Source organism: Mustela nigripes, chromosome 7 (genome assembly GCF_022355385.1).
Source record: "Mustela nigripes isolate SB6536 chromosome 7, MUSNIG.SB6536, whole genome shotgun sequence".
Taxonomy (NCBI): Eukaryota; Metazoa; Chordata; class Mammalia; order Carnivora; family Mustelidae; genus Mustela; species Mustela nigripes.
Genome location: NC_081563.1, coordinates 81,708,401 through 81,732,981, shown reverse-complemented (window position 1 = coordinate 81,732,981; position 24,581 = coordinate 81,708,401). Strand labels below are relative to the sequence as shown.

At 46.1% G+C, this 24,581-nt stretch overlaps 1 protein-coding gene across 9 annotated transcripts in view; it reads left to right on the top strand.

The window, feature by feature from the left end:
• Window positions 1–24,581, top strand: part of TBC1D8 (TBC1 domain family member 8) — a 104,117-nt gene that overhangs the window by 58,736 nt on the left and 20,800 nt on the right. For 5 of the 9 annotated variants that reach the window (XM_059406278.1, XM_059406276.1, XM_059406271.1 and 2 more), the window contains 7 exons: window positions 3,048–3,166; window positions 6,342–6,570; window positions 8,725–8,965; window positions 18,393–18,600; window positions 20,029–20,223; window positions 21,407–21,586; window positions 23,041–23,206. In XM_059406278.1, the coding sequence (XP_059262261.1) occupies window positions 3,048–3,166; window positions 6,342–6,570; window positions 8,725–8,965; window positions 18,393–18,600; window positions 20,029–20,223; window positions 21,407–21,586; window positions 23,041–23,206 (1,338 nt within the window). The remainder of the gene's footprint in view (window positions 1–3,047; window positions 3,167–6,341; window positions 6,571–8,724; window positions 8,966–18,392; window positions 18,601–20,028; window positions 20,224–21,406; window positions 21,587–23,040; window positions 23,207–24,581) is intronic. The other 4 variants (XM_059406277.1, XM_059406275.1, XM_059406273.1 and 1 more) reach the window with 3 other exon arrangements.

The following is a 24,581-nucleotide window of genomic DNA, read 5'->3' as shown; positions in this document are numbered from 1 at the left end:
GAATCTTTTAAAGGATAGAAGCCTAAAATTTTGATGGCTTTGTTTCAAGTCTTCATTCCATGTGATAGACTGTGTTGGAGCTTGTTCATAGTGTTTATCATGGTGTCTGTGGTTATCAGCTGAGGATGACCTGCTTGGAATGAACTGTGCTGTCCCTTTGAGCTTAATAGGATAGATGAAAACCTGTTTCATGTCATCCAGAAAGATGCACTCAGGAAATTGGAATTGCTCTAAGTACAAACACAAAATAACTTTTTTTTTTTTTTAGTGTCAAACCATAGGAGTAATGGATGTAAGGATTATGTAAATGTTATTTTGAAATTGAAATGCCGCTTATTAATGGGAGGACACCAGGGTACTTCAGGGTTGTAGAGAATGAGTTCATACCCTGCTTTTGCCTTTCCTTCAATACATATGACCTTGGAGAAGTGTTTGAGTCTCCATTTCCTCATTCAGAAGTCTTCCTTACACAGTAGTGAGCTAGCCCTTGGAATAGAAAAGTCACAAAGGTGAGTCTTCTCCCTTCTCTTGTTCTTCCTCATTCTGCCAAGGTTGTTTGTTTTGTTTTGTTTTGTTTTTTAAATGAATTAGGAGGTCATGAAAACATACTCAAGGAACGCTTGGGTGGCTCAGTCACTTGAGCATTCAACTCTTGATTCTGGCTCAGGTCATGGTCTTGGTTGTGGGGTCTTGGGATTGAGCCCTCTGGAGGCTCTATGCTCAGCGGGAAGTTTGCTTCTGGTTCTCCCTCTCCCTCTCTCTGCTGCTCCCCATCCCCTGCTCACATGCTTTCTCTCTCTCAAATAAATAAATTAAAAAAAAAATACTCAAAGATTGATGACCCCGTACTCAAAAAAATACTCAAATTTTTTTCCCATTTATTCTTTGCCTTAAATAGTCTGGCCAGTTGGTTTTATTACGATAGATAATAAATTACAAACATCTAGAAAGAGTAAACCTTAAAGAAAAGGGCAGAGGTCCAGGCATCCCTAAGTCTCCTTGCAAGTTTATTGGCTTTAGTGAAGACCCAAGGACTCTCTTGCAATGGTGTGATCTGCTGTCCCCCCGCTAGGAAGACCCCATTGCTGACTCCCCCCCCCACCCGCAATTATAGGAAGTGTTTTTGTGACTGACACCTACATGGTTGCCATTGGAAGACACTGAACAGCAGAGTCTTAAGCCAGAGGTGGGCAGACCTGAGCACTGAGTGTAAGGCACCAAGCAGACTATGAGGGGCTCGAGTTCAGGTAGATGACACTTAGAAACTTCATGAGAATCCTGCTGTGAAGCCTGACAGAACTGGGTTTGACTTGTGTTTTGAAAGGATCTTTCCCCCTTGTAAGAGGAATGGGGATTCTGAAGGGCCAGGCGTTTCCAGCAACCACAAGGGCCTCCTGGGTGGGAGGGGGAGGAGAGTGAGATGATCCTGACCATGCCCCGCCCCCCAGCTTGCTCTCCTAAACTGCACGTGGCTGCATGTCCAGTCTGTTGATCCTTAAAGAGCAAGAGTTGGGGGGAGGGGTGGCTTGATGGACAGCTGCGTAGATTGGTGTGGACTAAATGGTATCTTCCTCCCCCATGTTCATATCTTGAAGCCTTAGCCCCTAGTGTGGTAGTATTTAGAGGTAGGGCCTGGGGATATAATTAGGTTTACAGAAAGTCATGAGGGTGGGGCCCCATGATGGGTTTCCTTATAAGAAGAGGAAGAGAGACCAGATCTCTCTCTTGCTTTTCCTTATGAAGAATTCTCTTGGATTGCTCTGATGACTCCTTCCTAAATTGTCCGTTCAGAAAAATCGGTCCCCACACAGATGTTCTTTATACTCACTGATCCTAAAAGCACAAGTCTGCAGTAAGTTCTAAGAACTCTGGCATTTTTATCCCTAGGCTTTTTAAAATATCCCTCCATGCATCTATGCTCTGCAGGGAGGAAATCTGCAAATAGCATACAAAAAGTTTGCTGTTAAAAAAAAACGCATGTCTGACTTTTGTGTGTATGGTATGTGGTTCTGTTGACCACTGTGACTCTCACATTGGCGAGCTTATTCTGCATTGGTGTTGGGTAGCCCTTGACCTCTTAGAGGTTAGATTATCTCCTGCTTCCCATTTTGGAAATCTTGTCCTCCTAGCTGGGCGTTTATCTGTTCCTGTACTATGCACACCTGATGCACACGTCCCTTTTCCTGTCCATCCCGGGCTTGCTTCAAGGCAGGGGACTTTATTGAGCACTTGCTATATGCTGGGTCCTTCACTAGGAGCTGGCACAGTCCCTGTGCCAAGGTGCCCATTGTCTAATGGAGAGTAGCAGGAGTCTCCTCAAGGGGAAATACTAAAATAACTAAGCTTTTTGGTAACAGTGTTGCTTAATGCTTCAGTAATGGGGTGATTTCTTTTTAATTGCCTTGGAAGGAAATTAACTTACTAGATATGATTTAATGTACATTTCAAACATTTAGTATATAATCTCTCATATATGTTCTTAAGGGATATTATTATAAATGATATGAAGTACAGCTTGGTAAACCTGGAAGTTCCCTAGGTTGTTGCTGTTGTATTTAATGATGCCTGTTGCGAGTGGCCACACCCTTGGGCAAGCAGTAGAGCTTTCTCAGAAGGCTCTCTCCTCTGTGACCCTGGGCTGAGGTCCCTCTTGAGGGATCCCTGTCCTCACAGGATAAACTATGTGAGACTGTTTGGAATTGGCCCACTTTGGGGGGCTTGTTTCCCTTGGAACAGCTGCGTAATTATGAATGTTTCTGTCACTTGAGTGGATGTGGTGGGAAGTCCAGGCCTCAGCAAGGGCGACAGGATGTCCACATGCAGTTCTTGGCCTACCCATGTAGCAGTGGATGGGTGTTTGCAAATCCCAGTGCTGTGGCGAAGGACTCCGTGACTTCAAAGGAGGGTGTCTTCCTTGTCTGCTATGGCCCAGGATGTGAGAAGCCAGGATGTTTTAATCACAAACAGAGGTTTCAGAATATTTGGAAAAGGAGTTCATGATCTAGGAATTACTTTTAATTTTGGTATCTTTTTATGTTCTAACCCAGGTGCGACATTAGAGGAAATAAACCAGCATTGGGACTGGCTGGAGCAGAATCTCCTGCACACTTTGTCTGTCTTTGATAATAAGGATGACATTGCCAGCTTTGTCAAGGGGAAGGTAAAGGTAGGTGGTTTGACTGAAATGCTTCTTCCCAATTCCCCATCTTAGAACTTTTGTATGACATTTTGAACACTGTAGCATTTTTTATCAGATTCGAACAGTTTTCTCCACCATGACTGAATATCTTGGCTTTATACACAGTCAGAGGAGCTGGACTGGTCACTTGTCAAACTTCATGGTCAATCTGGCAAAATACACATGAAACCGGAAAATCCACGCTCTCAGGCCCAAGTGTTTGTTTTCCTTTATAGAAGGGAAGGTTCTCTCTTGTCTCAGGGAGAAAAAAATGCCAACATTTATGTTTTTGCAGAGCAGAAATGTTACTTGACTCATTAAACTCGTTATTCCCACCTTTTTGCAGTTGTGACATCTTTTCATTCTATTTTGTTGGACCTGGCACTTTCCTCTTCCCCAAAGTGGCTGTTTATTCTTCAGCTATGTTAATTAAATGGAATTAAAATCAATTAGGTTTTGAGAGGGCAAGACAGGACTATTTTGGAGGGTATCTGTGAATATCTTGTGAGTTCCATCTTCTCTGTCATTTCAACAACATAATTGGTACCCGGTGCTTTATATGCCCCGTCAGGCAGAGAGAGACTATTTCTCATTCCGATTTTTACCTTCATTAAACACTTTTAACACATTAGCCTAGTTTTCCTCCCTGTCAGTAAAATCCCCCAGACCATTGATTTTGTTTATTTTTTTCCTCAAACGTTTGCCTTAAAAGTGCCTCAGCTTTTAGTAAAGGGTGTCAAAATGAATTCTCGGTTTTAAAAGGACAAAGTGGAAATATTCCTTTGGGTATCCGGGACTCCGATGTCCCCAGGTAGGAACCAAAGGTCTCCTGAGTCAGGCAGTGTGGCTTTGTTGGCTGGTGGCCTCTTGGTGTCCCCTCTAGCCTCAGGGGTTGGCAGGTAGACCCAGGCTGTGGTGGGGACTCGTTCAGTCTGTCAGTTACCATCTCTGCCTGGTCTGACTGACTAGCTTGGTTCCCTAGGTCAGATCCCACTGGGGCTTAGCTACAGAAATGCCTCTTCCATGGCTATTTTTCTCATGTGCCTCCCTTCTCCTTTGTCTAATGTATGCTGTGGTGGTTTTTTGATTTAGAGTTTCTCCTTTTAATATGGAGGAAGGAAATTCATTTCTGCTGTAGTGTCTTTAGGAAAGCTTCTGCAGAGGAGGAAGCAGCTTTTCCTCTAGCCTCCTAGGTTCTCCTCCTACGGCCTGGAGATTGAACTGGCAAAAGTCAAACTGATGAGAAAAACAGTTGATCACCGTGTGCGATGTGTGTACACATGAGGAAAACTCAGTGATGAGTAACTCAGAGGAGTGGTTAGAATGTGGGGCTTATGCAGCACCTCAACAAAGAACAGTATGTTTATAGGGAAGGGACAAGACAAAGAGAGAGGTGTTCAGGCTTTCAGGGGTAGCCAGCTGTGGGAAGGTAAAGATGGGGAGAAATGAAGGGAAGAGAAGAAGGGCTGTTTTTGTGAGGTTGGCTGTGCACATTCCTTTCAGTGCTGGTCAGAGTCTAGAGTTACCCTCCTCTTCCTGGCACAGAAGAGAGAGGCACCTTCACAAATGGGTCTTGGTGTCCTTGTTTTAGGCAAGTAGTGGGGGAAGGCGGAGAGCCTTTTTGGTGTCTGCCGTTTCTCAGTTGCCTTCAGCTCAGAATAATCCTTATGCCATAGTGGCACAGTTTGAGATGTCATATTCCAATCTCCTGCACATCAAAACTGAAATGCCTTTTAAAAAAAAAAGGAAGAAAGAAAGAAAGAGAGAAAGAAATAAAAAGAAAGAAAAAGAAAGAAAGAAAGACAACAGTTGTGGGGAGGCTGCTCGCCTGGAGCAGGGGCTGAGGGTGGAGGGGTTCTTGTGGTCTGAGATGGGGTTATATCTGTGGGCCACTGTGTGGTGTTGGTTCTTCCTTTCCTCTGGGAAGATCCAAAGGAATCAAAAATTGGGGCTTTCCTACTCGTATCTTGAGCAGCTGGCCGCTCTGTCAAGCTTTAAAGAAACCCCTGTGCTTAGAGTTGTGCTTGTCACTAGGCCCTGCAGTCCACGGAAGTCAAAGGTCTGTATGGTCACCATTGTCGTGGCTGTATCTGGAGCCCATGCCTCCCGTTCTGCTTCCTAAAATCCCCTTCATGCCTCGTGGTCTGGAACTTTATATGTTAGACATGCTTTTAAAGTTATTTGTTTTCTTATAATTTTTCTATTTAATGATGTCTGGTTAAATAAAACTTGGAAAAGAAGAAAAACATAATGAAAGAAATTAGAAGCACTTGAAATTTTACCAGACTTCAGATTCATTTCGTAAATCTTATTTTGGGGTGCCTGGGTGGCTCACTTGGTTAAGCATCTGCCTCTGGCTCAGGTCACAATCCTGGGGTCCTGGGATCGAGCCCCACATTGTCAGGCTTCCTGCTTAGCAAGGAATCTTCTCTCTCTGCCACACTCCTTAGGCCTCGCTCCCATCTTGTGCTCTTGTTTTCTCTCTCTCTCTTTTTTTTTTTTTTTAAAGATTATATGTATTTATGTGACAGAGAGACATCACAAGTAGGCAGAGAGAGAGAGAGGAGGAAGCAGGCTCCCTGCCAAGCAGAGAGCCCAATGCGGGACTTGATCTCAGGACCCTGAGATCATGACCTGAGCCACCCACATGCCCAATAAATAGGATCTTAAAAAAAAAAAAACCAGACTAACTTGTAACTCAAATTTGGATAGTTCTTCAGGGCTGATGCATCAGATCCACTTTTGAGCCAGTAATTGAATTATCCTGTCCCTGTAGGGAGTGCCGGGAGGTATCACACAATAGTAACTTGTTAGGAAACTCAGGCCTAGAAGTTGGTGATTTGCCCAAAGCCTCATGCCTGGTTAGTGGCCAAGTGAGAGACTTATCTTGGGTTCTCTGCCCCCCACCCCCAGCTCATCAGTCCGCCAACCGTGGCCCTGATTCTGGGTGGTAGACGGAGTGGCGTGCCACTTTCCTCCACCCCTGGTGGTGGTGGTGGTGGTGGTGGTGGTGGTGGTGTGTGTGTGTGTGTGTGTGTGTGTGTGTTTTGGTGGCAGTGTAGACTCCTCAGGGGCCTATGCTTGGCTGTCCCTTCCCGCCTCTGCCTGCCTCTCCCTTTGTTCCTTTCCCTGACGAGGGGTCCCTTACCTTTCTGTGTGTCAGGCTCTGATTGCGGAGGAGACGAGCAGCAGGCTTGCTGAGCAGGAAGAGGAGCCTGAGAAGTTCCGAGAGGCCTTGGTGAAGTTCGAGGCCAGGTTCAACTTCCCAGAGGCAGAGAAGCTGGTCACCTATTACTCCTGCTGCTGCTGGAAGGGCAGGGTCCCCCGCCAAGGCTGGCTCTACCTCAGCATCAATCACCTCTGCTTCTACTCCTTCTTCCTGGGCAAGGAACGTAAGTGAGGCTCGTGCTGCTGTTTGCAGGGGAAGCGGACCCTCGGGAAGCTCAGTGCTGGTCTGAGATGAGAGGAAGAGCTAGAGCATGAAGGATTTTTAAATGAGTAGTTGAGATGATAATGAGCAATACTTGATTAACTTCAAGTGGTGTGTGCAGACAATTTTATTTCCATATGCAACCACCACTAACGGGCTTTGGTTTTGTGAGAGTTCATTTTTTCCATTGCCTTAAACATTTCAGTGAAGCTCTCTTTGTAGAGCTACTGAAGGTTTTTTACTTGACGTTGCTCTGAAAACGCATTGTCAAAACTGACAGCCCAATGCTTCTAAAGGAATGGAACATATTGTTGCTTCTTAAATGTGCTTGATTGGGGGAGGAGGGCATTTAAAAAGTTCCCAGCCCCGAAGGTCACGACTGCTCCTGGAAAAGAAGCAGGATGTACAGCTGTTCCTTGGAATGGGAGGGAATTCTTCACCTGGGTCCACTTGAGATTCAGGCAATGATGAACTTTTCACACTTTGATGCACTGACCATTACCATGCGAGGTGATAGAATTCCAAGATAAGAAAGAAAAGTCATGAGTGTTGGTTGTATATTGAATTTTTAAAAAGTCATTCCCACGGAAACTTCTTTTGGAACTACATGCTGTTTCAAGCACCCAGGCAGGATGGCAGCTGTGTGTGTATATAAAACAAGTATATGCGTATGTATGTTTATATATGTCATTTTTTCTTCTTCTGCATTTAAGTTTATATCTCAAGTTGAACCAGTGGGAGGGGCTTCTCTGAAATTGTGCTGACACAGCTTCCTGCCCAGGGTCATCGCTCTCTTTCTCACGCTGCCAGCTTCAGGTCTGATCCTTCAGTACATAACGCCACATGTGTGTGACCTTTCCCCACCCTTGGTCTGTGCTCTGACCTGATCTTGACCATCCTTATTCTTGTACTTTGTGCAGTGCTTCTCAAAATTCATGCTGGTCTTTCCCTTCCCTAGTCTTGTGCCTCTTTCACCCTTCAAGTTCAGTTCAGAATTTTATCACCTCCAGGAACTTTCCCTGGTCCCCTTACAATTTGCACCACATTTGTGTTTCTGCTTTAGATTCTGTCAAGTTAGTGGTTGCTTATTTTACATGTCTGCTTTCCCTGTTTGAACAAACTCCTTAAGTGCAGGGCTTTTCACAAAGTAGATGCTTCATGAAATGAAAGTTGATGTTATCGATTGTATGTATTTGTATGAAAGACTTAGGTGAAAGCACTTAGAAGTAGCTGAAGAAGCTTCATCTCAAGCCTGAAGTCGATGTGTGGCTTTCTAAGTCATGGAAGCCCCGAAAACGTTATTGCGAGAAGTGGAAAGAAACAGTAGAAAGAGAAACACTTGAAGTTCTCCTTGATTTGAAAAAGAAAATGAATTAGTTTCTGACACCTATCATTCATGGTGACTAAGCCAAATTTTGTTAGGATGCTAAGTTTTGAAAAAAAAAAAAAAAAAAGATTTCTAATATTTGATAACATTTAAAATCACTTTAAGTTGTTACAGTGTCTCTTTTTTCTATTTGCATTAGTAAGCTCTAGCTAGCCTTGCCATCACTGTATTGGAAACATTTCCCAGAATAGAACACTTGTTTATAAAATGTACTGTTTGTACTGTATTACTTTAAAGAATTCCATAGAAATTGTACTGTGTCTTCTAAGACTGTCATTTGACACAGTCTAAATGTGAAGTCTGTTTCTCTAAAGGAGATCATGAATAATCCTCTTTTGCACTTTTTTTCATAGCTTACTCCATGAATGCTGCTTTTGAAACGAGAAATTATGTAAATGGAGAAGTTTTTGGATATTTTGCAAATATTTAGGTTTAAATATTCTTGAAGTTTTCTTTTCCTGTTGTTAACTTGGTATTTCAGAACACTGTCCCCTGTTTGTGTGCAGTAGCCAACAACTTGGAAATTTTTACTTAAATCTTTTAAGAAAAATCACGAAACATGAGTTGGGTTCTAACACACAGCTGTCAAGCAGTTTTGTGCTTCCCCTTTCCTGCTCTGGTTTTGCGTTTCAGCTTAAGGAAATCCTTGGACTCTTGTTTGCTGGTACACTCAAGTTTGGCTCACATGTTAGGGTAACCTACGCATTTGCCTTTTTTTCCCTCTTCTAGTTAAACTTGTAGTCCCATGGGTCGATATCCAGAAGTTGGAAAGAACGTCCAACGTCTTTCTGACGGACACCATCCGAATCACGACGCAGAATAAGGAGCGTGACTTCTCCATGTTCCTGAACCTCGATGAGGTGTTCAAGATCATGGAGCAGCTGGCCGACGTGACACTCCGGAGGCTGCTGGATAACGAGGTCTTTGACCTGGACCCAGACCTGCAGGAGCCGAGCCAGATCACCAAGCGGTAAGGCGCTTCCGTTTTCGGTTCCTCACCCACGGGACTGTGGCCGTGCGCCACCGCATTCATTTACATGTGCTTTGTTAGTCTTAGTTGTACCGGTTTAAATGTCCCTTGTGGCTCGTTGCAGATTTTCCTGTGGTGTTGATCATGATTGTGACATAGTAATTGGCAGCAACAGTTGATTATTTTTTTAATAAGGAAGGTTTTTTTTTTTTTCTTTTAAGATTTCATTTATTTTAGAGAGAGTGAGCAAGCTGGGGGAGTAGGGGGAGGCAGAGAGGAAGAGAATCTCTAGCAGACTCTGCACTGAGCGTGAGCACAGCATGGGGGCTAGATCCCATGACCCTGACATGACCCGAGCTGAAACCAAGAGTCATGTGCTCAGCTAACAGAGCCATCCAGGCACCCTGTTTGTTTCTTTTTTTCTTTCTTTCTTTCTTCCTTTTTTTTTTTTTTTTTTTGGCAGTTGACTTTGATTTCTGGATCCAATTCTGCTTTTTTTCCAGATATTTGGAAATTGATTTTTATAAAAAATACTTCTAAGTAAATATAATATGGATAGCTTCATGATAGAATTCCATTCAGCACTGTGCTTTATTAGCGAACATTAAGAGATTCCCTGAGATCATGACCTGAGCCAAAGACAGGCACTTAACTGACTGAGCCACTCAGGTATCCCTGAAAGTGCTTTGTAGAAAAGGTTTTCAGGACAATGAATTTATTTTTGCTAACAGTTAGTCATTAGAAATGTGCCTCAGTAATACTCTAAGTTCACATTCTTTATGATTGGTTTGCCCCTACTGATGCTATGTGTGGAGATATCTGGAGCAGTTGCTTGAATTATTAGTCATTTTAAAGAAGTTCGGCTTCATTATCTAAAATTTAAATGGTGGCGTTCAGCTAAGCTTGACTGTGATTCCTGACTTGGTGGTTTAGACCAGGTAACTGTAGAGTTTATACAAAGATACCCTTAGAGAAACAAGTCATCTAACAAGTGCTATTGTGGCTAGATAGATTTGATATCATTAGAGAATCCCACTACTATTTAGTACTACTAGACATGAAAAAAAGTTTTAATGTGGGAAAATACACACAATATAATATTTGCTACCTTAATACCGCTGAACTGAACCATGCAGTTGAAAATGGATAAATTCATATTGTGCAACCCTCCCCTCCATCCAGTCCTGGGACAGTTCATCTTGCAAAACTGAAACTCTGTCCACATTAAGCAATAACTCTTATTCCCCTCCTCCCCCAGCCTCCGACAACTGCCACTCTACTTTCTGTCTGAGTTTGACTACTCGAGGTCCCTCATGTAGGTGGAATCATACAGTATTTGTCTTTTGTGGCTGGCATATTTCACTTAGTGTCATGTCCTTATGGTTCATCCGTGTCGCAGCAGGTGCCAGAACTTCCTTCCTCTTTAAGGCTAGGTAGTAGTCCATTGTGTGGATATGCCACATTTTCTTTCTCTGTTCATGCATCAATGGACACAAAGCCATTTCTACCCTTGCTGTTGTACGTTGATGCTGCCGTGAGCATATGCCTGTTTTTACATGTTTTGGGCGTATACCCAGAAGTGGAATTGTGGGATCACATGGTAGTTCTGTGTCATTCTGTGTCCCATCATTAAAAAGAATTTTTAAATCTCTTATAACATTTCCTGTAATTCCTTACACACATTTGGTATTTTTTTGGAACATCTGGGAGAACATGTGTTTAATCAGTGGTCTCTAAATGGCAGTGTGTTTGTAGTTGGCCTGTATTCAGGACGTATTTAGAGCCCCTGATGTGTGCATGCGTTATATATTGGTCATGTATTGTCACAAGTAAGGCAGGAATCAAAAAGTGAACTTTTTTGGTGAAACTCTAATGGATTTCACTTGGTTTCGTGTCCTCAGCATCTGACATTTCCTTTGTGAAAAGAGTGCTGCTGCTTGTCACTCCCTTATGAAAGGAGATCCTTGGGGTGCTGTCCTTGGGTCTTCTGACTCCCCTTCCTGAGCTGCTCCCTGGGCTTCCTGACCTCGGGTTTCCCATTACCATCTCCGGCTCTGTCTTAGGTCCAAAGAAGACAGCCCAGCTCTCTCTCATGTATCTCCAAATATCTCTATAGTCATTTGGTGTCTGAGTCCTTTTAGTCCAGCTTACAAAGATTGGTTAAAAATGAAGAAACGAGTCTCGGTTGGAGGAGTTGTTAAAGGGCTTCTATAATCACCCAGTGAAGTGTCTATCTGTTCTATAGGTTTTGCATTGATGTGTACGTGTGTGAACTGCCTCCCTGCCGCCCCCCTCTCCACTGGGTTTGAGCACTAGGAGGCCGGCTGATGGCCTGCATACTCTGGTCAGCTCTGTGGGCACTAGGGTTTCAGGTGATTTCCTCATAGATCTCCTGATAGTCCCTCACGGCTCCACTTCTAGATGCAGCATTGTGGTTTTGGGTGGAAACTGGGTAAGAAGAGGCAGATGGCTGGTTTGTCACATTTAAGACCCTGTGGTAAAATCATTCATTTTTTTAAAGATTTTATTTTATTTATTTGAGAGAGAGAGAGTGAGAGAGAGCATGAGAGGGGAGAAGGTCAGAGGGAGAAGCAGACTCCCCATGGAGCTGGGAGCCAGATGCGAGACTTGATCTCAGGACTCCGGGATCATGACCTGAGCCAAAGGCAGTCACTTAACCAACTGAGCCACTCAGGCACCCAAAATCATTCATTTTGGAAGAAAATTCATCAGTAGAAGCATTCTTCGTGTACATTCCAGAATTCAGTTGAATTATATGAGGCTCCCTCTCCTCTACTTTCTATACCAATAATGATCGGGGAGCGGAAGAGAGAGAAAAGGACAAAACAAGGCCCTGCAGGTGCCTCGGATTGGCCTGAGATGGGTGGCAAGATTCTCGTTCCTAGTATGTTTTGCTGGTCACTGCACTTTGAGAGACTTCTTCCAAAAGTGAAAGGCATGTCCTTGCCTACCAGTTCCTCGCTGGGTCTCACGTGTAGCTTTCTGTCATGGAGACATAGGCCTGTGGACATAAACAGGTAATGACTCAGTCTACTTGACATCCTGCCAAGAGAGCCCAGGTTTTCAAGTTGAGGAAAATAGTCTCTTGATGCAAAGGGCACAATCAGAAGTGCTGGAATGCTCCTCAGGCTCCCTTTTGTTGATGTATTTTCACTTCCCTTCCCAGATAACAGCTTTAGAAAGGTGCCTTTGAGGTCACTAGTGTGGTGAGCCATCTGATTGCGGATTAGTCACGATTGCTGCTCACTCTCACTCCCATGGGACTTTGGGAAAGTGCCCAGAGGAGCTGGGCCTCCAGCAGGAGCTGGGAGGATGGGCTGGTGCATCGCACAACAGGACCCCGTCAGACAGGTTGGAGCCAGCTGGACCCAGGAGTCCTCTGGCCCAGCCCTCACACTTTGCAGAGGACGGCCTGGAGCAGGGATTCTGGGGCATAGCAGCAGAATCCAGAAGGGCGGGAAAACGGAGACTGGGGAAGGGACTTTGGGGCCTGGCGTGGGGAGCAAAGAAATGGATCGGTCCTGAAATTTACCAACACAGTAACATTTATGAAGCTGTGAGTGATTTGGTTGAAAGCGGTGTAGCCAGCTTTTGGGGGGTGGGAGATTGGGAAGGTGATGTGTTTCACTAAATCAAATTTAATATCACCATTAAAATCTATATTGACTGATTGGAAAGTGCTGGAGGAAAACGTAGTTATTGCAGTGCAGTGAATGGAGGCTGTTTACCCCAGTGGAAGATCTTTCTGGTATCTAAAGGTCAGCGGGGGATGCCTGGGGTGAGGGGGTGGGTGTAGGGGTCGGGAGGGGGCTGACGTCTTCAGTAATAAGCCCTCATCCCCTGTTGTCAGGCTGATTGCCTGGCTCCCTGGTCTGACTTTTCAGAACTTCTTTGGCCTTTTCTGCCCACATTTACTCCCTTTCCTGCTGTTCTTGCACCCTACTAAGAATGCCCATCCTAGCTGTGTAATTTATTGGGCTTTCTGTCCTTGTCATTCTGGTTTGGCGTCGACATCTCTTAGGGGCTCCTTGTGCAGCCCCGAACAGCTCCTGCCTCACTGGGGAAGGCCTGCGAGTCCCCACCCTGCAGAGCCCTAGCTGCTTTGTACTTCTCCAGGCTGTTCTGGGGCACGGTGGAGGGCAGGGGGCAAAGGCAGGAGCCTTGAGTATGAAAAAGTCTTCTAGATGCCAGTGTTGTCGAGGTCTTGGTCTGCTGGAGCTCCGAGGATGTACTTTCAAAGACATGGGGCACTGCAAGCCCTAGCTGAGTCGATGTGCACCCTCTTCCCTGTTTTCCGAGGCCTGGGTTTCCCTCATGCCCCCTCCGAGCCCAGGAGACCCAGGCGGCTATGTAAGGTACATCACGGCAAGGTTGTCCTTCTCTTTCCTTGGTGCTCTTGGGGGAGAGTAGGGGAAAGGTGTGTCAAGTCAACACATATTCGAGGGATGCCATGTTTTCTGTGCAGACTTGGGCTTTGAGGAGAAGTATGCGTATGTGGTGGTGCTGCCGTGCTTCCTTATTGCTGGCTCTTGCCCAGAGTTTCAAATGAGCTGGGCATGGGTCTGTGGGTGGGTGTGTCACGAAGAGCCTCTAGAAATCTTTGTACATGTTTTATGGGGCAAACAGCTGACAGAAGACCACGTTATTCCAGAAGGCCAGGGATAGTACTTGAGGTCTCCTGTCAAGGGCACAGCGGGGACATCCTCACACTGGGAGCTAACGTGGGAGCCCCTGCCCCAGCTGCCACAGAACCTGAGTTTGGGGAAGCATTCTGTCTGGAGCTCCCTTGAGCTGCTAGACACAAACCCACTATGTGGGTTTGTGTCTGTGGGATGAATGACACGAGGGAGGGAGAGTTACCATGGCACATGAGGCCTGACACAGGTCTTCCCAAAAGTGTTCTAACAGGTTGATGGGGAAAAGAGACAGGGGAACCTGTTTTTGGTACATTTGTACCAAAACTAAGAGGAGAAAAATCGAATTCTAGGTTCACAGAGAAACAAAAGAAGGACCCACCCTTTCATTTCTTGGGTCTAAGTTCTAGTGAATGAAGTGTGGAGTTTTGAGTGTGGGCCTGTGTTGTTGTTGTGCAGGAATGGTCATGTTCATTGTAGCTCCATGAGCAAACTTGGTGTTCTTGCTCTGTATTCTGATAAACCCACATATATTTCCCACATGGCTATAGGCTCATGCAAGGGCATATGTTCAGACAGGAGGGTCTGTGGCACCGTCCCTTCTAGTCTCAGCTGTCGCTTTCTCTTGGAGGGATTGCTTTGGCCAGTGCATACCAGCAAGGTGGACACTGGGGGTAAATACTGTGGGGTCTGCTGGGCTAGTTTCCATCTTTTTAGGGGTGCTTCTGCCCTGGCTTACAGGCCTGAATGGTCAGTTATGACTCTTGTGTGTTGGGCATCTCTACAGAGGAAGAGGGGGAACATTTAGTAGGTATTGGAAGGTCTCAAAGGCAAATTTTAACCAGTGGACTTTGTTTCTGGTATTCTTCGGAAAGAGGAGCAGATATTTTTAAGCATCAAAAATACCACCTGCTTCGAAACAGACCAAAAGGATGAAGTGGTCTTACTCTGATCTTCATAAAGGGCTTGAGCTACTCGTCTTCAGCTACTGGATCTTCATCTCCATCTATCAGAAAGTTCAATGCCACATGTATACGTAGAATGTGTATTTAGAGGTGGAATTGGAAGAGGACTTTCTAAGGAAGGAAGAGGATTTAGGAAAGTCCTTCCTGCTGCTTTCTTTTTTTCTTTTTTCTTTCTTCTTTCTTTCTTTTTTTTTTTTTTTTTAAGATATTTATTTGAGAAGGTGCAGGCATGCAGAGGGACGGGCAGAGGGAAGACAGAATCCTGAAGCAGTCTCCCTGCTCAGTGTGGACCCCGACAAGGAGCTCAACCCAGGACCCTGAGATCATGGCCTGAGCTGAAACTGAGAGTCAACAGCTAAAATGACTGAGCCACCCAGGTGCCCCCCTCCTTTCTTTCTTACAATGCGAGGTTACTGGTCTGTGGCTGCTGAATGTGTGAGAGACAGACTCCTATGGTGACAGAGAGCAGCCCAGAAAGCAGAGTGGAGGTGATGTGTCATATACCCAGGCTGCTCAGAAGCCATGGGGAAGGGGATTGAACTGAGCGGTTGGCTGGTGCAGCAGGTGCACTGAATAGAAAAATCAGAAAACTGAATGCCTTAGTCTTAAATTGAAGAGCTGTCTGCAAGGTAAAATACCAAAAGTACTCCCCCTCAAAGCCCCCACCACCATGCTTCTAGGAAGGAGCAGACAACAGGTGAATTTAGTGGTGGCTGGACCTGTACCTGTGAGGTGCATACAGGAAGTTTGCACTGGCTTCACTTTCACCAAACCAGCATGGCTAGCATACTTTGAGGACAAAGATATAAATCTTCCAAAGTAAATGTGCTGAATGTAGGTCGGCTTTCAGAGAACTGGGGTGATACTGAGGGGTCTTGCCTTCCACCCGATAGTATGTGAATTTCTAAAGCATTCACGGTGCTTTACCATGTTTTCCCAGTTCCTCTGGGGCAAAGTGCAGGCTCCTTTGGAATTGCCATCCATGGAGTATCAGGTGCTGCGTGTTAAGGGACGGCAGCTTTCCCCCAGGAACTGGACCATCTTGATCTGTAGAATTTGTATAATTTCTTGCTGTGCCCAGAAAACCTTCTGGGCATGCATGAATCTCTCTTTGTGAGGGTTTGATAGTAAATTAGTAAACAGTAAATTCCAAGCACTCTCCCATCTCCATGTTGGGTCTCTTGGGAAGATGGTTGTGTGATGGTGTGAAAATGAGGACAGGGTTGGGAATGAGACCTGGCCCAGGAGGGGCCTCTTGATGTGAGTTCTGGCCCTGGCCCTGGCCCTGGTGGGCTGGGGGGGAATGTGTCTGAAAGATCACTCAGGCTGTGGCATTTAATACCTTGCACTAGGGAACATTTTAAAAGTTAATCTTTTCCTAAAAGAAAATAGCTTCATTTTTTTTGAGGACATGGGGCGTTAGAGAGGAGAAGGGAGTTGAGGGAAATTGGAAGGGGAGGTGAATCATGAGAGACTATGGACTCTGAAAAACAATCTGAGGGGTCTGAAGGGGCGGGGGTGGGAGGTTGGGGGAACCAGGGGGGTGGGTATTAGAGAGGGCACAGATTGCATGGAGCACTGGGTGTGGTGCAAAAATAATGAATACTGTTACGCTGAAGATAAATTTAATTTAAAAAAAAGTATTATATACCAAAGAGTTTTTGAAATACTTATTTTCTAATGAGCATACAAGGTGAAAATTCAATAAAAATATGTCAATATTTTACTCAAAAAAAAGTTAACAATACATGATCAGGTAGGAAATTTAAGCAGAATTAAAATGAAAAGTGGAAATGCTACTACACAGAGTCAATAACAATTAACATTTATACAAAGTCTTTACACATCATTTTCTGCAAATTTTATAGTATTTATATAAATGGAATCATACTGTAGATGCTATTTCTAATATGCTTTTTCAATATTGTGGCCATCCTCTTAGGTTTTTAGGGGATCCCTTGAAGCAGAAAGGTTACGTATTTTGTTTCCATTTTATAGATGTCAAGATGTGATACAGAGAATTGTTACCTAAGGTCACCCAACTGATAAGAAAGCTAAGTTTAAATTCTCTCAGATGAATTTAAAGAACTCTTATTTGATGTGGCAAAGAAAAATTTTAATCTCTATACAGTGAAATTTCCCCTCTACTAGAATTTTGGGGTGGGACATAAATTCATCAGTATTTGCAGATATTGTGAGTTGGCTGCCTTCTTGCTTTACTGGATATTAGAGCCAAGACTAGGGGGTGGGGGGGTCCCCTGGGGTAGGATTTTTTTCCCCATTGTCCACTGTCCATACTTATGGAGTTCTCCCCAGTGATACTTTGACTTGGATCTATTTTATTAATTAATTTATTTTTTTGTTTATTTTTGAGAGAGAGAGAACTGGGGGAGGGGCAGAGGGAGAGGGAGAGAGAGAATCTTAAGTAGACTCCACGCCCTGTGCAGAGCCTGACTTGGGGCTTGATCTCATTACCCTGAGATCATGTCCTGAGCTAAAACCAAGAGTCAGATGCTTAATGGGCTGAGCCAGCCAGCCACTGCTTGGATTTGTTTTTTAAAGATAATAATAGCTAATGTTTATTTGGCACTTACTATATGTCAAGCACAGATCTCAGCTGAACTGCTTTTTGGAGCAGATACTGTACAATTCACCGTGTTAAGGCTTCCCAGTCAGTGGTTTCTCAGTCCAGTAAGAGTTGTGGAGCCATCCCCACACTCGCTGTAGAACATCTTCTTCACCCCAAGAAGGAACCCCATACTCATGAGCAGCCACTCCCCACTTCTTCCTCCATCCCTTCCTCTTTGGAATCACTAAGCTCTTTTCTCTCTCTCTCTTCTTTTTTAAAGATTTTATTTATTTATTGACAGACAGAGATCACAAGTAGGCAGAGAGGCAGAGAGAGAGAGAGGGGTGGGGAAGCAGGCTCCCCGCTGAGCAGAGAGCCCGATGCGGGGCTTGATGCAGGACCCTGAGATCATGACCTGAGCTGAAGGCAGAGGCCTAATCCACTGAACCACCCAGGCGCCCTGCTCTTTTCTCTCTTGATGAGTTTTGCCTGTTCTGGAAATTTCATCTAAAGGGACTCAGGCAATATGTAGTCTTTTGTGTGTGTAATGTTTTCGAGGTCCGTCCACGTTGTAGTGTGTGTCAGTATTTCGTTGCTCTGTGTGGCCGAGTGACCTTCTGTTATATGGCTCTGTCACATTTTGTTGATTGTTTGTCAGCTGATGGACGTTAGGCTGTTGCCAACTCTGCCTCTCTGAGCAGATGTGTCCAGGGTTTGGAGCAGATGTACATTTTCGATTTGCTTGGGTCTATGCCTAGGAGGGGAATTTCAGGGTCGTATGGTAAGTCCATGTTGAATCTTTTGGAGAAACAGTCAGAAAGTTTTCCGGACCGGCTGCACCATTTTGCCTTCCCGCCCAAGGGGTACGAAGGGTTCTGTTTTTCCACGTCCTTGCCAGCACTTGGTGTTACTGACTTTTTGATACTGGATTTTTAAACACTTGTTTAAGTATCACTGTGGTGACTCACAGTGTTGCTCAAATCAGGAAGGGAGTATCTGTTTTGAACTGTGAGTTTGGTGTTTTACTTTTGTGCAGAGGCAACCCCTCCTGCCTTGAGGACCCGTTTTCAAGGTTGGCTGTAAAGTGGGGCACGAGCTGTGACCCATGCGGGGCCTGGTGGGGTCTCATCCACATCCATGTCCGGAGCCCCAGTTGGCTTCGCAGCGTTTCCCTTTGTAAACCCGTGTGTTCGTTCACCGTCCCTGCCTCTTTTTCTTCTCTCTCCCTCCTCTGCCAGGGACCTGGAAGCCAGAGCACAGAATGAGTTCTTCCGGGCGTTCTTCAGGCTGCCGAGGCAGGAGAGGCTGCACGCTGTTGTGGACTGCTCTCTGTGGACACCGTTCAGCCGCTGTCATACCGTGGGGCGGATGTTTGCCTCCGACCGTTACGTCTGCTTCGCCAGCAAGGAGGATGGCTGCTGCAATGTCATCCTCCCACTCAGAGAGGTAGGGGCAGCCCTGGCCGGCGCTTCCCGAGCCCGCCTTCTGTCCTTGAGCCTGTGGTGGCCATGAGACTGGCTGGGAAGGGCTGCTCACCCAGCAGGGTTTTGCCCACTGCAGATGGGCCTCTGGAGGGAAGCACGGCCTGCATTTGACCAGTCCCCATGTGGTTGTTGCTTTTTCTGTCATTCCTCCAACACCCTGAAATTTGCCTGGCAGTGATTGGCGAGAAGCACGTGCCCTCACCTCTGCATTAGTGTTGACGCTGTTCAGAGAAAGGCTCTGCCTCACAGTTAAAGCTTTTCTGTCAGCTCTTAGGTAGGATTCCACCCCTTGTACTCACAGAAAGGGGAAAGAGAAGAGGCAACTGACAAAAAACATCACCTTGAAAACGTCCGATTGCTTGGCTCTTGTGCCCTCCTGGGACTTGAGTGAAACACTTAAAAATGTTTCGTTTAATATGGATCAGGTCCCTTTGTACTTTAACAGTCTGCAGTCTGTTCCTGGAAATTCAGGGCAGCCTGAGGCTACTTCCAGATCTGAAGAGCTCAGTCCTTTGGTTTCAGGGCACATCTGTGGTGAATGTACCCACCACTCTGTTTCCATCAGGACCTCCAAATTCTGAGCACAGTTGTTTGGGGAAACGCAGAATTTTTTATCCATGTGATCTCCTTCCATGTCATTTTGTAAATGTTTTCATTTTCCAAATGTTCTTACTTAGGAGTGAAGCAAGAAGTCCAAGAGTTGTCTTAAACATTTATTTGTCTTCTTGTTGTAGCTTATACATAGCATCACATTTACCACTTGACCCACTTTTAGGTGTTAGGGTTCAGTGGCATTAGGTACATTCACAGTATCATCCCACCATCACCAGAACTTCATCTTTGCCATCAGAAACTCTGTCCTCATTAGGCACTCACTCCACATCCTTCCTCTCCAGCCCTGGGCAACCACTGCTCTACTTTCTGTCTCTGACTGGTATTACTCGAGGTCCCTCATCTAAGTGGGATCCTATAACATTAGCCCATGTGTGGCTGGCTTATTTCACTGAGCATCATGTCCTCCGGATTCGCCCATGCTGTAGCATGTGTCAGAATTTCTCTCCTTTTTAAAGCTGTATAATATTCAGTGTGTTGATAGATCACATTTTTGTTTCTCCGTTCACCTGTTAACAGGTACTGGAGTTACTCTCCCCTTTCAGCTGTCATGACTGTGCTCTTGTGCCCTCCTGGGACTTGAGTGAAACACTTAAAAATGTTTCGTTTAATATGGATCAGGTCCCTTTGTCCCTTAGATAATTTTTACTTTCTGCATCTATTCCTGAGGGCAGTTGTTTGGTTTGGCTTTCTGTCTGGTGATACCTAAATAGGTAATCGAAATGCCTGCCCTCCTTTGTCTGTTGCCATACCTTTCATGGGTAACCTTTTGCAATAGGTGGTGAGCATTGAGAAGATGGAGGATACCAGTCTGCTCCCTAATCCCATTATCATCAGCATCCGGAGCAAGATGGCTTTCCAGTTCATCGAGCTGAAGGACAGAGAGAGCTTGGTGGAGGGCCTGCTGGTGAGGCTGAAGCAGGTGCACGCCAACCGCCCCGTGCATTACGACACCTCCCAAGATGAAGACATGGTATGAGGCTTAGAAACAGCGGGATCCTATCCAGGGAAGGTCTTTCTGACCATTTCTAGGGCAGTGGTTTCGGAAAGGAGTACACATGGCCACGATCTACTTGAGAACGTGAACGTTGTGTTAGGGCTGATTGGGCCTATGTATCAGACAGGGTATCACTTTTGGTACGTGCAGGGTCCTGAGTGGGTGCTGCACAGGTTAGAAGGTGCCCCATGCAGCAAGTGGTTCGAAGGACCAACAGGGTACCCTGTTCACAGGTTAGAGGGGTCTGCAGGGCACCCCTTTTGAGGTTAGGGGAGTTGATGGGCAACCCTCCCTATATTAGAGCAGTTCGTGGGGTATCCACACAAGTTAGAGGGATTTACAGGGCACCCCTCCCAGGTTAGAGTGTTTGATGGGTTATCGACCTGCAGGTTAGTGGGCACCCTCCTCACAGGTTGGAGGGGTCAGTGCTCCCCACCCCTGAGGCTGAGGGGGATGTTATTTGGGGGCAGGTGGAACTTGTTAAAAGAGAAGTTACATTGTCCTTAAGGCCAGACAGCTGGAAAACAGACGTGGATCCACTGGGACCTCCTCTCCTGCTGTTTCACACCCGTCCCTCTCTTTCTTCACCTCTTCTTACCCACACAGTGACAGGGAGGAAAGGAGATATTCCCTCAGTACCCAAGAGCTGTTTTCTGCAGGTGGTCATTCTCCGTTCTGGAAGCATACAAGAAATGGTGCTTGTCTGCCCCCTCTTGGCCCCATGCTGTGTATGCTGTGAGCAGCCTTCCCAGGAAAGCTTAGTGTGGACCATATTCTATCCTGAGGATCAACTCTGTTGGGCTAATGTTAGTCTCTTTCCCTTGAGACCTGCATAGGCATGTTTAAGTATGTTACCTTTGGGGTGCCTGGGTGGCTCAGTCAGTTAAGTGCTGGACTCTTGATCTCAGCTCAGGTCACAATCTCAGGGTCCGGGGATCGAGCCCCTTGTCTGGCTCCACACTCAGTGGGGAGTCTGCTCTAGATTCTCTCTCCCTCTTCCCCTCCCCTGCTGGCTCACATGCACTGTCTCTCTCTCAAATAATTAATTAATTAAAAAAATATGTTACCTTCATGCCTCCAAAGGCAAAACAAAGACTCTTCCATAAGTACAGTAATGACTTTCTTCTAGCTCCCTCCTTTTTTTTTTTCTTCTTTCCAGCAGACTTCACCTGTATTTCATTCAACAAGCATGTGCAGTGACCACAAGTTTGGGGATCTTGAAATGGTGTCCTCTCAAAATAGCGAGGAAAGTGACAAAGAGAAGAGCCCACGGCTCCACCCCGAGGCCCTGATCTCTGTCTTCCAGCAGGCGGGCAGCCAGAGCCCAGACTCAAGAATGGTGGGTGACCTGGCTCTGCCTTTGCAGGGCCCGGGGGAGCTGGCACGAGGGGGGGTTCCCAGGTGTCCGACCTGATGAGGGCTGTGCACCTGCCAACCCCAGCCCTGCAGGCCTTGAGGGAGCAGGTGTGGTGCCGGTTGCTGGATGCCCCAGTAGCTGGCACCCCTCCCTCCCTCCCAGACAAGTGGAAGGGCTCAGCCTGTGCCAGTTGCCTGGGCACATCCGGTTGCATGGAGGATGTGGTCGGAGGTTGTGGTCAGAGGACCAAGGGCGATGGCTTTCCCTACCTGTCCCTTAAGTGGCTCTTTGAACAGCTCTTGGCCATTTGACCTGGAGAGCCATCAGTGCTGTCCTTTGTGGGATCTTGCAGGTGCAGAACAGGCATTTTTCCTCTTACCCAGGGGTGTCTGTATGGGCTTCTTTTACAGTATCGCTTGGTTCTCTCCTGGAACAAAAGGTCTCCTATGCTGTAGTTATGCTGTAGTTCTACTGGACAAAAGATATTTCTGTTACATCTCCTTATCCTTGTCCTCTTTGTAGGGAGAACCCGAGGGAAATGTCATGCCCAGTGGGGTAAAGAGGCTAGAAATTGTACCGTGAAAAGACATCGTGGCCGGAGGGAGGCTGCATTGGGACCACATGTGCTGGGGGTGTCTGTGGACATTAGTACCCCAAACTGTGTCTTGTTGCCCAGTGGGCTACTATATAATTGTTAGCTTTATTCATTCAAACCAGAACCTTCTGATATGCTTTACACAGAGCAGCTCAATGAACTCCTGACTAAAGCTGTAAGAATATTGAATATATATGGAAGCTTCTCCCCTTACTAGAGAATGCAGACAATGAAAAGCATATTAAACAAGTTGCTTAAAAGGTACTAATGACTCCTGTCATCTAGGGATAATAATTTTAAAGGATTTTTAGTTGCCTCGAGTAATGGTATCTATCTTGTGTCTGATAATGAGAACAGTGGGATTTTTTTCAGATTTCAGTTTTTCCTCTGGCTGCCCTGGAGATCAGGGCAAGTTATGATCCCCCCACCCCGCACTGCCCCCTTGCTTTATTTAGTTCACCCTCTGAGCTGACCCATGTTTCAACAGCTGGCTTGGTGTCAACATCCTGAGAAGCTTCCCCTAATGTCCCCGACTCCCACCCTGCCCTCCCAGCTGCTCTAGACTTGAGTACTTGGACAAACCTACTCTTACTATCCACTTTGCCAAGGAAATGGCATTTTATTTGTGTAAGCGCTCCTGCTGGGCTCTGAGCTCCAGAAGGCCTGGTTCTCTGCATTAGTCATCTTTACATCCTCTGTGCCTGCAAGTGTTTCAAAACATTTGCTAAACCAGTTGCCTGTCACTCTTGGTCCCTCTGGTAACAGTGGCAGCCTCCCTCTGTGGTGGGTTGTGGATGGTCTGTGCTGGAAGGCTCAGAGGGACTTCTTTGTACATTAACAGCATTTCCATCTCCAGTCCAGGGAGCAGATAAAAATAAGCCTGTGGAACGACCACTTCGTGGAATACGGTAGAACCGTGTGTATGTTCCGCACAGAGAAGATCCGGAAGCTTGTAGCTATGGGGATCCCTGAGTCATTACGTGGCAAACTCTGGCTGCTTTTCTCAGGTAAGTGTTTCTGGTATGTTGAGGCTAACTGATATTTCTGGAGCAGAGGCCCAGATCTGAACAGCATAGCCTGTATGTGCAGACAGGAGCTCTGTCTCTGGATTTTTCCTACCACGTTCCCAGCCAAGAACTTCGGCACCCTTACTGTGTTAGCCTGAGACCTCTGGGCTGCAGTGTCTTCCTTGGCCAATGTGAGGTCTAGCTGAAGGGATTGCCTCTCCTTTAAAAATAACTTTTGAGTCTGTAGATTGTCTTGAGAACTGTAAAGGACCTCCTAGAAGCGAAGTGTCTTTCTAGGACATATGTTCTGAACTAGACTAAACAAACAGGGTGCCTGGGTGGCTCAGTGGGTTAAAGCTTCTGCCTTCAGCTCAGGTCATAATCTCAGAGTCCTGGGATCAAGCCTCATATTGGCTTCTCTACTCAGCAGTGGGCCTGCTTCCCCCTCTATCTGTGCCAGCCTCTCTGCTTACTTGTGGCTTCTCTACTCAGCAGTGCGCCTGCTTCCCCCTCTATCTGTGCCAGCCTCTCTGCTTACTTGTGATTTCTCTATCAAAGAAATAAATAATTATTAGACTAAACAAACCAACCCTCTGTACATTGTTCACTTGCAGTGACATTGAAACACATCTCCCAGCATACTTTGTCAGTCCCTCCTCCATGGAAGACACACGGCATCCCCAGGAGACACCATTGTGGAGATTTTGGCCCTACTTTCTCCTCCTAGGAATTGCCTGGGCCATGCCACGATGACCTTGTCTGGCCTCAGGCCCTCAGACTCTCCCTCTGCTGCTGTTGGGTGATGTCTGGGAATCCCTCCTCAGGACCCTCACCAGCCAGTGGGCAGAGATGGGGACCGATTTCTCTCGAGACGTGCTGAGCAATGTCTCTGCATTGCGGGTGGCTGTTTTGTCTGGCTCAGTAGGAGAGGTGGGGCCTTGTAGGCAGGAAGGGAAGGCCCCTGTTGTCCAGTGGTGTGGCAGGAAGGTAATGCCCCTATTGTCAGGGTGCAGCCGGAGGCCCCGGGAGGAGGTCTGCTCTTCCTCAGTGACACTGCTGTCCTCAGATCAGCACGAGCCTCCTGGAGGCCAGGCCTGGGTACCTGTCTTCTCCCTGTACCTTCTTCTTCTTCTTCTTCTTCTTTTTTTTTTTTTTTTTTTTTTGATTTTTCAAATTTTTAAAAAAAGTTTTTATTTATCTATTTGAGAGAGAAAGAGAGAACAAGCAAGGGGAAGGAGAGGGACAAGCAGACTCCACATTGAATGCAGAGCCCAATGTGGGGCTTGATCCCAAGACCTTGAGATCATGCCCTGAGCTGAAATGAAGAGTCAGATGCTTAACCGACTGAGCCACCCAAGTGCCCCCTCCCTGCACC